The sequence below is a fragment of the Dreissena polymorpha genome, chromosome 16 (genome assembly GCF_020536995.1).
Source record: "Dreissena polymorpha isolate Duluth1 chromosome 16, UMN_Dpol_1.0, whole genome shotgun sequence".
Classification (NCBI taxonomy): Eukaryota; Metazoa; Mollusca; class Bivalvia; order Myida; family Dreissenidae; genus Dreissena; species Dreissena polymorpha.
This window is the reverse complement of record NC_068370.1, coordinates 7,057,440-7,071,553: the sequence shown is the minus strand read 5'-3', so window position 1 is coordinate 7,071,553 and position 14,114 is coordinate 7,057,440. Positions and strand designations below refer to the sequence as shown.

Here is a 14,114-nt window from a genome sequence, read left to right as displayed (position 1 = left end):
GTCCCGATTTACTGAAAAAGACTTCAGGTGATATACTTATGCTAAGTGGGAATACCGCCGTGGAGGTCTTGATAAACGGAATTATCGAGTAATAGATAGAGACGTTAAAAGTGACATGGATATGGTAGTCAAAATAACATTGTTCAAATGACGCACAAATTATTATTATTTTGACAAAATTCGCGTGTCATGTAAATCTTTGGTTCTGCTAGAAATCGCGCGAAAATAAAGATAGTTATAAAGTGTTATCACGTTGTCCGCATGTCAAGCGTGAGCATTTACATGTACATTGCAATATAAAAACAATGTAGCGCAGATAAAAGGGATATCGTTATTTTTTTGTTAATTTCGTTGCAATTGGAAAAAAACGCAATAATCAATAATAATCAAGAGTTAACATACATGCTATAACTACATGTATAAACAGAATTTCGCGTGCCCGCCTATTTACAATGTGGAGATAAGACGATATTCAATACCGGTAACAATTATTTTTTTTATTTACTTTGTAATGTTGAAGTGTTAACAATGTGTTGTGTCTATATATATTTCAAGTTCTCAATCATGAATTCCCAATTGTAACGCTTAACTCCATAGTTTTCTTGCAAGCCTAATTTTCGTTATCCGGACAATCTTCCCTTCGTTATTTTGACAACCCGGACGCTCGATTGGTCGTATTGGCTCAGGTACTACTTTAATTACCCCGGTATACTAAATACCTCTGGTACGGGAAATACGACTGTACCCGAGTTTTATTCAATCACAATCGAAAAACGCACATCCGAATTACGAAACAAAATCCTTTTTTTAACAAAACCTGAAACCTGTCTCAACATGGTTTTTCAGTATGAATTTCGATAATTAATGGCCATTTCACAGAAAATTATTAACACAATTATTTTGAAAAAATGAGCCGACATCGACCAATTTAGCGTTAATATTCCCGGGTATGTTTTACTATATTTTCTGTACCCGGGGTACATTGAAGTATTCATATACTTAAGTGTACTCGTGGTACTTTAAAGAAGTACCCGAGTCGACAATGACCAACCGAGCGCTAGTTAATAAATTGTTGGGAGACTCCGAAATAAACATGAAAACCCATAAATAATGTTCTGTAGATACCATGTCAAGTGGCGCTATTTTCTAAATAAATTTTATTTTATTTTATTTTATTTTATTCCTAAAAAAATGGTGTTATTAGCATCAGGGTAAAAGTAACAAAAAACAAACAAAGTAAAGATATAAATTTGTCGTATTATTTCTTGTACAAGGAATAAATCAACACTTAAAAACGACAACTTATTTTCAATAGGTAACGATGGAGTTTCAATTTACCCGCTTAATACATAATACACACTTTTTATATAGACATTAAACACGTGTGATTGAACTGGCTAAAATCTATGCAACATGTAGTTTATGATAATCTGTTTTGGCCATATTGCTTTTGATTTTTACCTGTATTAATTAATTTAGTATTTTTGGCAATGCATTACTTAATAAATTGTCTGCCTATTGCCACGTCCAGAACAAAACATGTCTACCACCCGTGGTATATGACACCATGTTGTTAGTTAGTATACGGTGTACCGGGTAAATGTTTTTACAGCATCTGATCATAACGAGATAATCGGTTTGCGCTCAACAAAGGGGGTAATTCAACACCGGAGTGTACATGTATATGCTCAAATGATGGTGTCTCGATTCTTGAAACAGTTGTATCTTCATTTAGAGAAATTAGAAAGAAACAATTTCACATTCTTATGCAGTCGGCAAATAAAAAAGACATTATAAACTTTGCTAAATATATGTTTAATGCTAATGAAATTCGTAACTATATAGACAATCAGTTATAACTGTTAACTTTCGCAAGACTATAGACATGTTATTTAATTTTTTAATTGAATGTTTGTATAATTAAATAATTCTACAATTTCCTCGTGTTACAGTTGAAGATATAATTAAATTGATTAATCTGTTGTATTACTGTCTTTTTGTAAACTTCTCTTATTAAATCAATGTATTGATATTATACACACTGCGTAACTTTCTGTTTTGTGGTAAAGAGCATTGTATTATGCATATATGCTAATAGAGGTTGTTGTTGTTATTGTATCACGACAATATGTAGAAATTAGAAGTTCAAGTTATGTTTAATACATGTATGTTGAGTGCATGGGATCGATATATGTATTGTTTATTTCAATCCTTATTTCATCCTTATTTGAGCACTAAACACTATTTCTTAACGAAGTTCGTTTCGAATCGTTTCTCTTGTACAAAAAATGGTAGCAAATATTTTAGAAAGATCTCTCGAAATATTGAAAAGTGTAAACACCGAGCGCATCATAATCTTGAACACTTTGTTACAACATCAATAACGTTTCAAATACATTTTCAATATTATAAATGTCTTATTCAGACATCGATAAAAAATATTTAATGACGGGGATTATTGTGAGTTTAAACTACTATGTTGTACAGTTTCTACTCGCGCTTAAATATTTACCTTATTTTGCAGGTGCGAGTGACGTGACTCGTCAACTCGTCTCCACGAATGCAATTTAATAATAAAATAATTGACAATCCTTTCGGTCCCTAAAATTTTTTCCCTTAAATTGTTCAATAAAATCATTTCATAAATGTGATCGTGCATTTTTATGCAGATTATAATTTCGATGGTGTTAGATAGGTTATATCTCGATTATGGGTTCGTCGTGGCTTCAAACTGATAATAGCATAAATAACACAGGGACATTTAATAAAATACATGTTGACATTTGGATAAGGAGACATTCATTTTATATTGGCAATCCCGAATTGTTCTACAAACAAACAAGTGAATATCAAAACATTTATTTTTTATTGTTACACATAATATTTAGTGTTTTTCTGTCGTCTTAAAATATTATAGAAATGTACATGTACACCACGCATAAGTGGAAAAGGTTACAAACTAGAACGAACATGCGCAGACTTCATGAGCGATGGACAGTTAGAGCATCGATATAACTACATTACATCAGCATTTTGTTTAATTTCAGACTCCTTGCAGTTTTCAGATCATTATCTCTGTGCTTTATTACTCGAACTTGTTAGATTCCGATCACATGTGCTACTGAAAATAACCATCGGGATTGTGTTTTATGGCTCAAACAAGCACAAAGTGGGTACGACCCGTCTTTTGGAGCGCTAAATGTTAGATAAGCACGTACACTTAATTATTATGGTGGTCAGTACAAAAGTTCTACCGAAAACTGACGACTGCATGTATATGATATCGGAAACGAGACTTGCTTTAAACATTGAAAATAAATTTCATAAGAATTGCTAAACACAAATGAGAACAAAACCAATATACACAGACGACACAAAATATAAATAAGTTTGAAAATTTACAATTAAACATTTACTTCCATTTTTCCCGATTTCCAGTAAATTACTTGTAGATGTTGCATAAAATCTAAAGATAAATTAAGTTGTTAATTGGTCGTTTCAAAAGAATATGACCGATACACGACGCTTTTTTTGTGCAATCAGTATACATGTACATTTCAACAATTGTTTCAATAATTAAGGAACTAAAAGCGCGTAACGCTAACGACACAGCGTGTTTGAATATTATTTTATTTAGAGTAAATGTCAATGCCAAAAAATTCGCGAGATGCTTCGGTAATTTGAAATTCACTACGAAACTCTGAATCGAAATTAAAAGATCCCACTGCTGTCTGCATTCCAAAGTTTTTATTTAGCAATAAATACACATACGCCAATTATCACGCTTTTTATCCGGACAAAATAATTCATTAAATGATGTGCAATATTTATTTGTGACTAGAATTTGTAATAGAACATGAACTGTACACGACGCGCGCACACCGCGTCAGGTGACTTACGCAAGTTGGAATACCCCTGTCCTGATAGAGTACTTATTTCATCAAATCATTAAATAAAATCTTATGCAGAAATCCATTTGAAACTTTAGACAAATGTTGAACATTTGTGTAAATGAAATTCTTAAGCATTAGTTTTGTCATTATTTACCCGAATTTGCTTTTACAAATGGAAGACGCATAAACGGGTTATCGGGTAATGGATAGAAACGTGAGAAGTCGCATGTATGCGGTAAAGAATGCGGATAATTTGGAAATATGATGAAAATTCTAATAACGAACATTTTCAATGTATTATGTAGTGTATGTTTTTTCGGAACGTAGTTGCTCTACATTTAATAAACATTATGATGCAAAACTCGGGATCATTTTCTATCCAAGATAAATTATAGTTCATAACATTCTTCGCCGAGTGACTCGGCGTCATATCACCAATTTCCTCGGCATCATGCCGAGGCGTTTCGCGGAGTCGAGATGCGGAGTGACTCCGCGAATAAACGCGGCCACTCGGCGGCAAGATGGTCGATGCCGAGTCGACTCCGCGTTCACTCGATGTCGCCAAACTTCGCGGAATTTGCTTTTTTTGCGTGAGCTGTACTGTAAGGACAGACAGTGCGACTACTATATATAACTTCCTTTGGATGCATAAAAAATATTAAAACAATCGAAAGCAACTTTACTTCGTTATAATTATGGAAATATTCATATAATTCAACATCTATAAGTATTATTAAGTCTCATAATTACAGTTCCTAATACTTCAAACAAGAGTGTTAACAATGTTTCGCTTAAGACGTATATGGAAAAATGTTCCGGTCCCTTGCGGTCATGTTTTTCAACAAATCGGTTCCATTTAAGGACTCGTCCATTATATCATTGGGACAAAAATAATGACCATGTTTCATAACGATCGGACAGTACATGTGACCTCTATAGTGTTTACGGGGTTTTACTATAGCCATATAAGGAAAAATGTCCAGCCCACTGGCGGCCATGTTTTTTAACTAACAGGAACCATTTTCGAACTGATCAAAGATATAATGACATGCGTATAACAAATGTTCCAACCAAGTTTCATGAAGATGGGACAATAACTGTGGCGTCTAGAGTATTAACATTGTTTTCCTATAGCCATTCACGGGAAATACCCCGCCCCCTGGCAACCATGTTTTTCAACAAACTGGAATCATTTTCGATATCGTTCAAGATATTATTAAGACAACACGTCTATCCAGGTTTCATGAAGATCGGACAAAACATGTAGCCTAACAAAGCAAATATGGACGCCGCACGACGAACAAAGGGCAAAATGCGATAACATGCGAGATACAAACATAACAACTTTAGAAAATGGAAAAACACGACTTACTCAGAAATCCATTTAATCATAAGATCAATATTTTCAAAAAAATCTTCAGATTTTTCTTCTCTATCTTCATACCCATCCTCTAAATTCAAACTGACATTATTTAGATCCTCGGGCCTTTTCAGGTAACGCATTTGGCTTTCATCATACGTAATGTTCATTTTTCTATCTACAGAAATATGTCCTCTTTTCACAGGAGAGGGAAACTGACCACTCTCTGAAATAGGCTTACGACGTATATGAAATGTAGACCCATCCGATTTGCGTCTGTCCATTGTTTCGAATTTTTCTTACCTCCTTAAGAAAAACTAGTTATATACCCGGTTATGCTGTCTTCTTTTTTTAAAAATGCATGTTAAAAAACTTCCTTACGAAATACTGGTAAAATACCCTGTATTGCTGTCTTCTATTTTTAAAAAATGCATGTTACAATTACGTGTTCAAGTTTTGTTTGGATATTCAGTCGTAAAAATAGTCTTTTGAAATGAATACATATTATGTAATCGGTATTTTGGGTATCGATCCAAAATACCTGTAATGATCGCTAATCAATATTTATTACTGTAAATGTTGTTTGGGAATCCAGCTAACATTATTTAGATCTTCGAGCCTTTTCAGGTAACGCATTTGGCTTTTACCATACGTACGTTATGTTATTCTTTTTATCTACAAATATATGGCCTCTTATCATAGGATATGGGAGCTGACCGCTCACTGAAATCGGCTTCATACTTCCACGTAAGGGAAATGTAGACCCAATCTGGTTATATACCCTACTATGCTGTCTGCTATTTTGAATGCATGCAAAAATAAATCATTTAGAAATACTGGTTAAATACCATGCTGTCTTCTTCTTTTTTTAATGTCTGTGTGTACAACTTTTGTTTGGTTATTCCGTCGTAAAAATAGCCGTTTGCAATGCATACATGTTGTGTAATCAGTATATTGGTATCGATCCAACTATCTAACATGATTGCTTATTAATGATCAATTGTAATTGCATTAAAGAGTTATTTGGGAACCCAGCTTATTCAACGAATCAACGGCGAACATATAAGTTACAGTATCGTATTACGATTCATAATAACAATATATAAGAGAGATTGTTTGCGTTCAGAAAGCGGTTTATTCGGAAATGTGATTTCAATTCGATCAACGCACAATTAACGTTCCATTGAGTTGTGTAGTGTCAGGCTTTTGTTTCCAAATGAACTCAAACATCTCAAAACATTCTTACATTATCAATTAATAATTTAATCTCATTTAAGTGATGAATTGAAGTTGTAAATCAGTAAAAACAATATTTATTCACATACTATACATGCTGTCTATACATAATGCATGCATTATTCCATCAATACTTTACTTAAACTTTTTCAAGTATTTTTTTGGAATAAGGGATAGTACAACAACACAACAGGTCACCCTATTTAAGTAACCCATATTTTCTATCGATTTGAATGATGTTTTGTTGCAAAACATCAGTATATTTTATTTAGGAAAGAAATTTCCATAGTAATGACTTGTCGATGTTCTTCGTAAGCCGAGCGAGAACATCTTTTTCAGACGAAAATACATATGACTAAGACATATTGAAATAATGGTTTGCCAGATAAGTTACCCTCAACTATTATATACTCGATTAATGACGTCTTCGTAAATTCGTCAATCACGGACTCAAGATGAGACAATATACGCTCCGTGCGTAAACAAAGTACTTGCCTATTTACTTTTATATAATTGAATTGATACTCTGTTTTGTTTTCAGTGTAAAATACACAGTGTTTTCACGAGTTGCCTGTCTCAACTAAATATATAATTGGTATAAAAAAAATATTTAAATAAAGCAAATAATATCACTTTAGGGTAAACAGTCATTAATGCAGTGCCAGTATATGAAAAAGTTTAACTTTAAACCATCCGCTGCCTTGTTTGTTTCAAATAAGTTTTCTAATATATAATAATGGACACGTTAACTATTAAAATTGCAATTTAATAATAGTACAAATATAGATTTTTTATGATTTTGTAATATATAGAAAAATATACTGGTAGAGGAGGCAAACATATCATTTGTTTTCATTACGATTTTGGACAAAAAAACAACAAATTAAGACCTTTTTGTTTTGGCATTTTTTGTTCAAATCCCCTTCAGCAATAGTTGATACCACACCTTTAAAGGCAACTCGAAGTAACACCAGAGGTACTACGCTAACCGGACATAACATGAGACCCATTTTAAGGACAAAATCAACATTTCTATTAGTAAAGGGGCCCATATTCAGACCTCCAGGACAGGAAAAAAAGCAAGAAGTTTATAACTGTTCATATATTATTTTTATCAAATTAATTGTAAAACAAAACATGAACACAATTACAGGAAATGAACATTTAACAATTACTTTCCAATAAACACAAATATCACATAACCATTTTGACTATCACATTAACTAACATGGACGACGTGATTGCTAGGCCAGCTCGAGAAGTATAAATGACTATTCAAAATGACATTAAACAAATTCATACAAACACAAACCCACACATCACAGTACATTTTGGTTCATGCCATCTATGACCTCAAGTGGCCACATGGTTGCCATGTCAGCGTTGTGTCCGAGGTTCTGTATCTTAAAAGGGCGGATAACGGGAACGCTGCCTGTCCGCAGAAGCTGTCCCACTACCATCACATACTGGCCTGCAATGGATACCAACGTTTGGTGGTATTTATGATGTTGCATTTTTATGTTTTTAAATCTCCAGCAATTACGTCACAACTTGAAACTCCATTAAAACATTTATATTTTCATACATTGAAATAAGGGGTAAAACAAACAAGAGCACCGCTTAACGGATGCCATGCTCGGCTGCCGGTGCATTTTAGAAGAAATGAAGGCTTGTCAGAATATTTTTTTAAGAGGTCACAGTGACCTTGACCTTTGACCTAGTGACCCAAATATGGGTGAGGCGTGTAGAACTCATCTAGGTGAAGCTCCATATGAAGTTTCAAAGTTGTAGGTGGAAGCACTTTGATTTTAGAGCCAATGTTTAAAACCTTGACAAAATGTTAAGGTTTTAGCACGACGCGGACGGCGTACACGACACGACACGACGAGCTGGCTATGACAATACCTCGGGTTTTCTCCGAAAACAGCCGAGCTAAAAATGAATTAATTATATGTGGTCATAATAATCATGATTGGATTAGCAAGGATTTTTTCATTACGATCGGGGTAGCGTAATCAAAGCTGCCGCGGTTTGATGATTACTCATCAAGGCAAATGTTTGTTCAGTAGGAGTCTACATCATTATTGTTATTTTGCTCCTATATGTGCAGTGATTGTTTTCATTTTGTGACAAAAAAACTTGTAAAAGTGTAGTTTTGACAATCTGTGAACAAGTCACTCTTCTCGGACAAAAGCAAGTCACCTTCATAGATGTAACATCAATACATTAATAAAGATTGAACCACTTTCAGTGTAGTGCGGCGTGGCTTGCTGTAGTGAAGCACAGGAAGGCAGAGCATATCAAAGTATACCATATAGAATAGCAAAGCTTTACTGCACCAGTTATACTAACGCTATCATGTTATATTATAGCATAGCATAGTTAGGCATCTCATATCGATACTTAACATATTATAAAAATCATAGCATAGCATACTGTATAACTGCATAGCTTCCATGCCATATCATGATGTGTTATATCATAGCATGAAAATTATATCATAATTTACGGCATACTTTTATATTATAGTTAAGCATGACATATGATATCACAGCATAGCATATGATATGACGTCATATCATAGCTTAGCTAGCATATTACAACATTTCAAAGAAAAGCATAATAGAGACTCGAGTATTTAAATATAAATGATTCACATATTTTAAACCGCAAACATGCGTGTTTATAGTTTCAATATGAGCTGTGTTTATGAAACACAATGCCCCTATTGCATTTGATGCCGCACAGCAGATGTTTGAGAGAAAACTGTACAAGCCCCTTAAGTTCGTAAAAAATCAATATTCCTGAACAAAACTTGAAAACAAAACTTGAAATTGATTGGCAGGTCATGTGCTATGTGGACACACACACCAAAACAATCAGTATGTCAATGCGATTTGAAACATTCCGGAAAAGTATTATAAACAGACAATTATAAGGTCCCTTAATATGAATGGACCGGAACAAACTCTTAATTGATCTGTAAGTCCTTTAGGTTGACACACACACACACCAACCATAAGGTTAATATATAATCAAGTCTTTCAGAAAAACAAGAGATGTGTTTGTCAGAAACACAATGCCCCATATTGTGCCGCTTTGAAGCCATATATTTGACCTTGGAGGATGACCTTGACCTTTCACCACTCAAAATGAGCAGCTTCATTAGTTACACATGCATGCCAAATATCAAGTTGCTATCTTCAATATTGCAAAAGTTATGACCAAGGTGAAAGTTTTTGGATACACACATACAATGAATGAATGAATGAATGAATGAATGACAGACAGACAGGCCAAAAACAATATACCCCCGATAATTCGATCCGGGGGCATACAAAAAATCCGAAATACTGTTATTCTAGAGATAATTTCTGCCCAAAGCAAGTAACTTCATGGCAATTAAATGGATAGGAACATATTTTGAACACTGATCTGTAAGTCATGTCGATGGCGTCACACATAAAAACAGTCTGATATCTGCAAATGATAAGGAAAAAAAGTCTAAAAAACAGTTATTCTAGACTAAGAGAAATTTTATATGTCCACTTCCCATAACTTCGTCAAGAATCAATGACTTGGAACAAAACTCTAAATTTATTTGTACACTGATCTGTAAGTCATGTCGGTGGCCTCACACATAAAAACAGTTTGATATCTGCAAATGATAAGGAGAAAAAGTCTCAAAAACAGTTATTCTAGACTAAGATAAATTTTATATGTCCAATTCCCATAACTTCGTCAAGAATCAATGAATTGGAACAAAACTCCGAATTTATTTGTAAGTCATGCAGGCAGACACACAGCAAACAAGATCCCCGCATAACAGGTGCCAAAGCTTGGCTTCGAAAGCTTTTCAGATTGTTTTTTTTAAAGAGGTCACAGTGACCTAGACCTTTGACCTAGTGACCCAAAATTTGGTGTGGCTTGTAGAACTCATCAAGGTGCATCTACATATGAAGTTTCAAAATTGTAGGTGGAAGCACTTTGATTTTAGAGCCTATGTTAAAGTTTTATATTAGAGGTCACAGTGACCTTGACCTTTGACCTAGTGATCTAAAAATGGGTGTGGCGTTTAGAACATATCAAGGTGCATGTACTTATGAAGTTTCAAAGTTGTAGGTGGAAGCACTTAGAGCCAATTTTAAGGTTTTAGCACGATGCCTACAGCTGACGGCGGACGACGAGCTGGCTATGACAATACCTCGGGTTTTCTCCGAAAACAGCCGAGCTAAAAATTAGACAATTAACTGAACCTGTTTAGGAAAAAACTCCAGGAAACAGAATGCCGGACGGACCGTGGATAGATGGACTGTGCAACTGCTATATGCCAGCCATATGGTAATGTAACGACTCGCCCCCTTAACGACTATATCTTAATTGGCAAAAAGGTTTCATACATATTTAGGGTATGGGTACTTGTCAAGGAAATTTGGCCAAGAACAGATCATATGTTAATGATTGACGTAGGTGACATTGATACCTAAAAAAGTTTGGAGTATTTACACAATTAGTAATGTGACAGATATAATAAGAAAGAATGTCCTACTGGCCATAATAGCGATGGTAATTCGCAAAAAATATATTCAAAATACTAAACAGTTGCGGCACGTATTCAAATATTTTATCAAATTTAGGCCAAACAAGTTGTTTGTTTCCACACACATATCCCAAAATAGGACAGGTAAGCCTACCATTTTTACATTTACTTCTTTTCTATACACAAGTTATTTGCTAGTTAAATGATGATTTTGAACAACATAAATACTACAAATATGTATTTCTTACATATCTTCCTTAAAATGTAAAAGTTAATATAATCAAATGTAGCAAAAATGATAAAAAAACTCATCTGGAACAACAACAAATAGTTGGCACTAAAAGGGACTTGTTCAGTGATTTTCGCAATTTTTTTAAAATGGCATAAAATTTGTTTAAATCTATAATGTTTTATTTATCTTATGTGATTATAATGGCAAGAAAAAAAATTGATTACAAAAATATTGCCTTCCCCAAGATCTGAACCCGCGACCTCTGTATGCAAAAGTGAACGCGCTACCACTGCACTAAGCAGCATTTCATGGAATGTGAGGGAAACTTAACCGCTATATAAGTACTCAACCTATTTTTCATATTATCGCTGAAAAGCTTAACAAATGCTTAATTTTTATTTTAGCAATTTTGAAATATCATTATCCCTTACTGAACCAATATTTTAAAGTTTATCTTATGACCTATCTTATATGTCGCGGTGGTGTAGTGGATGAGGTGTCCGCCTAGCGATCAAGAATTTGTGGATTCGCTCCCTACTTAGGGAGCGTTCTCATTATCTCCTCCATAGACATCAAGTACTGGTTCTTCCCAGGAAACATACTCGACAGTGTCCATATCTGCCTATAATAGGCCTTCCTGTAATAGTCAGCAATTGACTGTAGGAAGTACGAAGTATAAGAAGAAGTGTTAGTTTGCTTGTTTAAAAATAATGCAATCATCTTAAAGAGAAAGGTTAGAGGTGTGGTTTATAGTCTGCTTCGATAACGTATGCATCTTCAGCCGACTTCGACATTAACCCCCCGGACACTGGGATTAAAGTCGTCCGTTTACACATGGGCGGGATTCGAACCAGGGACCTTTGGATCCCTAGACCAGCATCTTACCACTAGACCACTGTCCCCACTAAGGAGTGTTAGTTTGCTTGTTTAAACATAATGCAATCAGATTTGTTTTTAATCTATGACAATTATTTTGAAACTCCTCAATTTAACAACCTGTGAACAAGACACTTTAAGATAAGGGTCGGTCGGGTAAGAAGAATCAAAAACATTTTGATGCATTACTGGTAACTTTGCTGGCCTGCACAGTTTGTGTCTGCTGTGCTATTTTGTGACATCCTTTAACAAGAACAATAGCTGTTCCATCGTCTATCAATATGCTGTCAAATGAGTCCTTTGTCTACAATATAAGAAATATGCATTTAAAGTCACACAGAATGTTATGGATGCTGATTTCTGCCATATTGTTCTAGCTTGTTGGCAGGTTTGAAGTTCAACAACACCAGAACACATCAAATCAACAAAAAGGCGACTCATATAATTGTCGTACTGGCGTCTTTTTTTGTTGATCTGTAGGGTTTTTGTTTTTATCTGCCGTTGGTCAGTCTGTTGGCCAGTTTTGAAGTTGCTAACACAATAGCAGGCCTGAACGACAAAAATACCCCTGAAAACGTCAAAAATAGTGAGAAATTGCATAATTATCAAATCGTGTATTTTTGAAATTCTTTTAGGTATATTAATTTTGGTTGTTCTCTCCTGTTGGTGTTTGAGCAGGTTTGAAGGTCGACAACAAGCCAGAACAACAAAATTACCAGCCAGTATGACAAAAACTGCAACAAATCAGGGACCTATACAAACAAATACAATGCGCATCCCTTTGTTTGTATAGGTCCCAGAACAAATGTCATAACTGTCATGTTGGTACTCATTTTGTACAAACATAAATCATTCCAATGCAGGTTTTGCCTCTAAAGGTTGTTGTTTCTAACAATGTGTGTTTCTTTTGTCAATAAAATATTTTTGTAACACATTAGCAAATCATGCATTAATGATTTAACCAAAGAATAAATTAAACCACTCATTTCAAGGCTGCATCAATATTAGCCAGTTACATTTGAAAACTGTTTTTTTTTCAAAACCTTCAACCTAAAACATAAATGCAAAATGGTGCACATATTATAAACTTACCTCAATGATTATTCCTTGAGTAGTGACTATGGATAACTCTATTGTTTTGCCCTCATATTCCGCAGACCACGTTTGGCTTGGACTCTCAGGTGAGGCACCACTGTTACCAGTCGAGCCTGCGCAGTGCCTGCAGTGTGTCAGATGGGTGAGGAACATCTTCCAGGCTGGCTGATCTAGGATGCGACTCATTGTGTCATGTGTGCCTAAATCACATGACCACGACTGTGCTAGAGGAGCAAATATTACCATTATAAATTGAAAATGTACAATTGACTAAAAGTAAAGTATTAGCTTTATTTATTATAATTAGGGATGGTAATGATTATCCGGATATCCGAATACTAGTCAAGTATCTGAATTGCAAGAGGGTCAGAATACTTAATTAAATGATATTACCTCGGTTGTTATGCAAACTTAATAATGTACCTTATAGTATATTTTGACGTTAATCTGTATACCAGACATCATTGACAGACATAAATCCTTTAATTGGTTGTTGCTCAGCGAGTGCCCATGCCAGTTTCCGATCACCTTGGTGATAATGGCCGAGTTGCATTATTGCCAACTTGCACCTCCGTGTTTTGTTTTATGGTCCTTACTTCTCGATAATTGACACCAATTGGCTACTTGGTTTCAATCGACGGGTGCAACAGTATGGAAAGCTAATCTATGCCTTATCAAATAAAATTATTTCAATTGGTCAATCAATATTTATCTGTTTTAAAATTAGAGCATAAATAAAGTTGTGTTTGTCTTTACTGTTGTATTAACAGTCTACTGAACCGAATACTGTGAGATTTCTCGTGAATTTCTATATGTGTGTATAAGCGTTCTGAATTAACAATGCCTCCACCACAAACATCGAATGTTTGGAATCATTTTACG

The 14,114-nt window shown here is 34.6% G+C and overlaps 1 protein-coding gene across 1 annotated transcript; it reads right to left on the bottom strand.

Moving 5' to 3' along the window:
- Window positions 1–7,675: 7,675 nt before the first annotated feature.
- On the bottom strand, window positions 7,676–13,508 carry LOC127861652 (uncharacterized). The gene is made up of 3 exons (XM_052400340.1): window positions 13,230–13,508; window positions 12,327–12,441; window positions 7,676–7,960 (listed from the first exon to the last, which is right to left on the bottom strand). Exons 1-3 carry the CDS (start codon window positions 13,476–13,478, stop codon window positions 7,809–7,811), a joined length of 516 nt encoding a protein of 171 aa, XP_052256300.1. The 5' UTR covers window positions 13,479–13,508; the 3' UTR covers window positions 7,676–7,808.
- Between the last annotated feature and the right edge of the window lie 606 nt (window positions 13,509–14,114).

What these genes read in the sequence shown, in the direction of transcription:
- LOC127861652 (XM_052400340.1), bottom strand. Translation starts at nt 13,478, where the DNA reads ATGGTAATATTTGCTCCTCTAGCACAGTCGTGGTCATGTGATTTAGGC. An exon ending in CTCAAGGAATAATCATTGAG is followed by an intron (nt 12,442 to 13,229) that starts GTAAGTTTATAA and finishes CTTATATTGTAG; the next exon opens with ACAAAGGACTCATTTGACAG. An exon ending in GCAGGCCAGCAAAGTTACCA is followed by an intron (nt 7,961 to 12,326) that starts GTAATGCATCAA and finishes TATCCATTGCAG; the next exon opens with GCCAGTATGTGATGGTAGTG.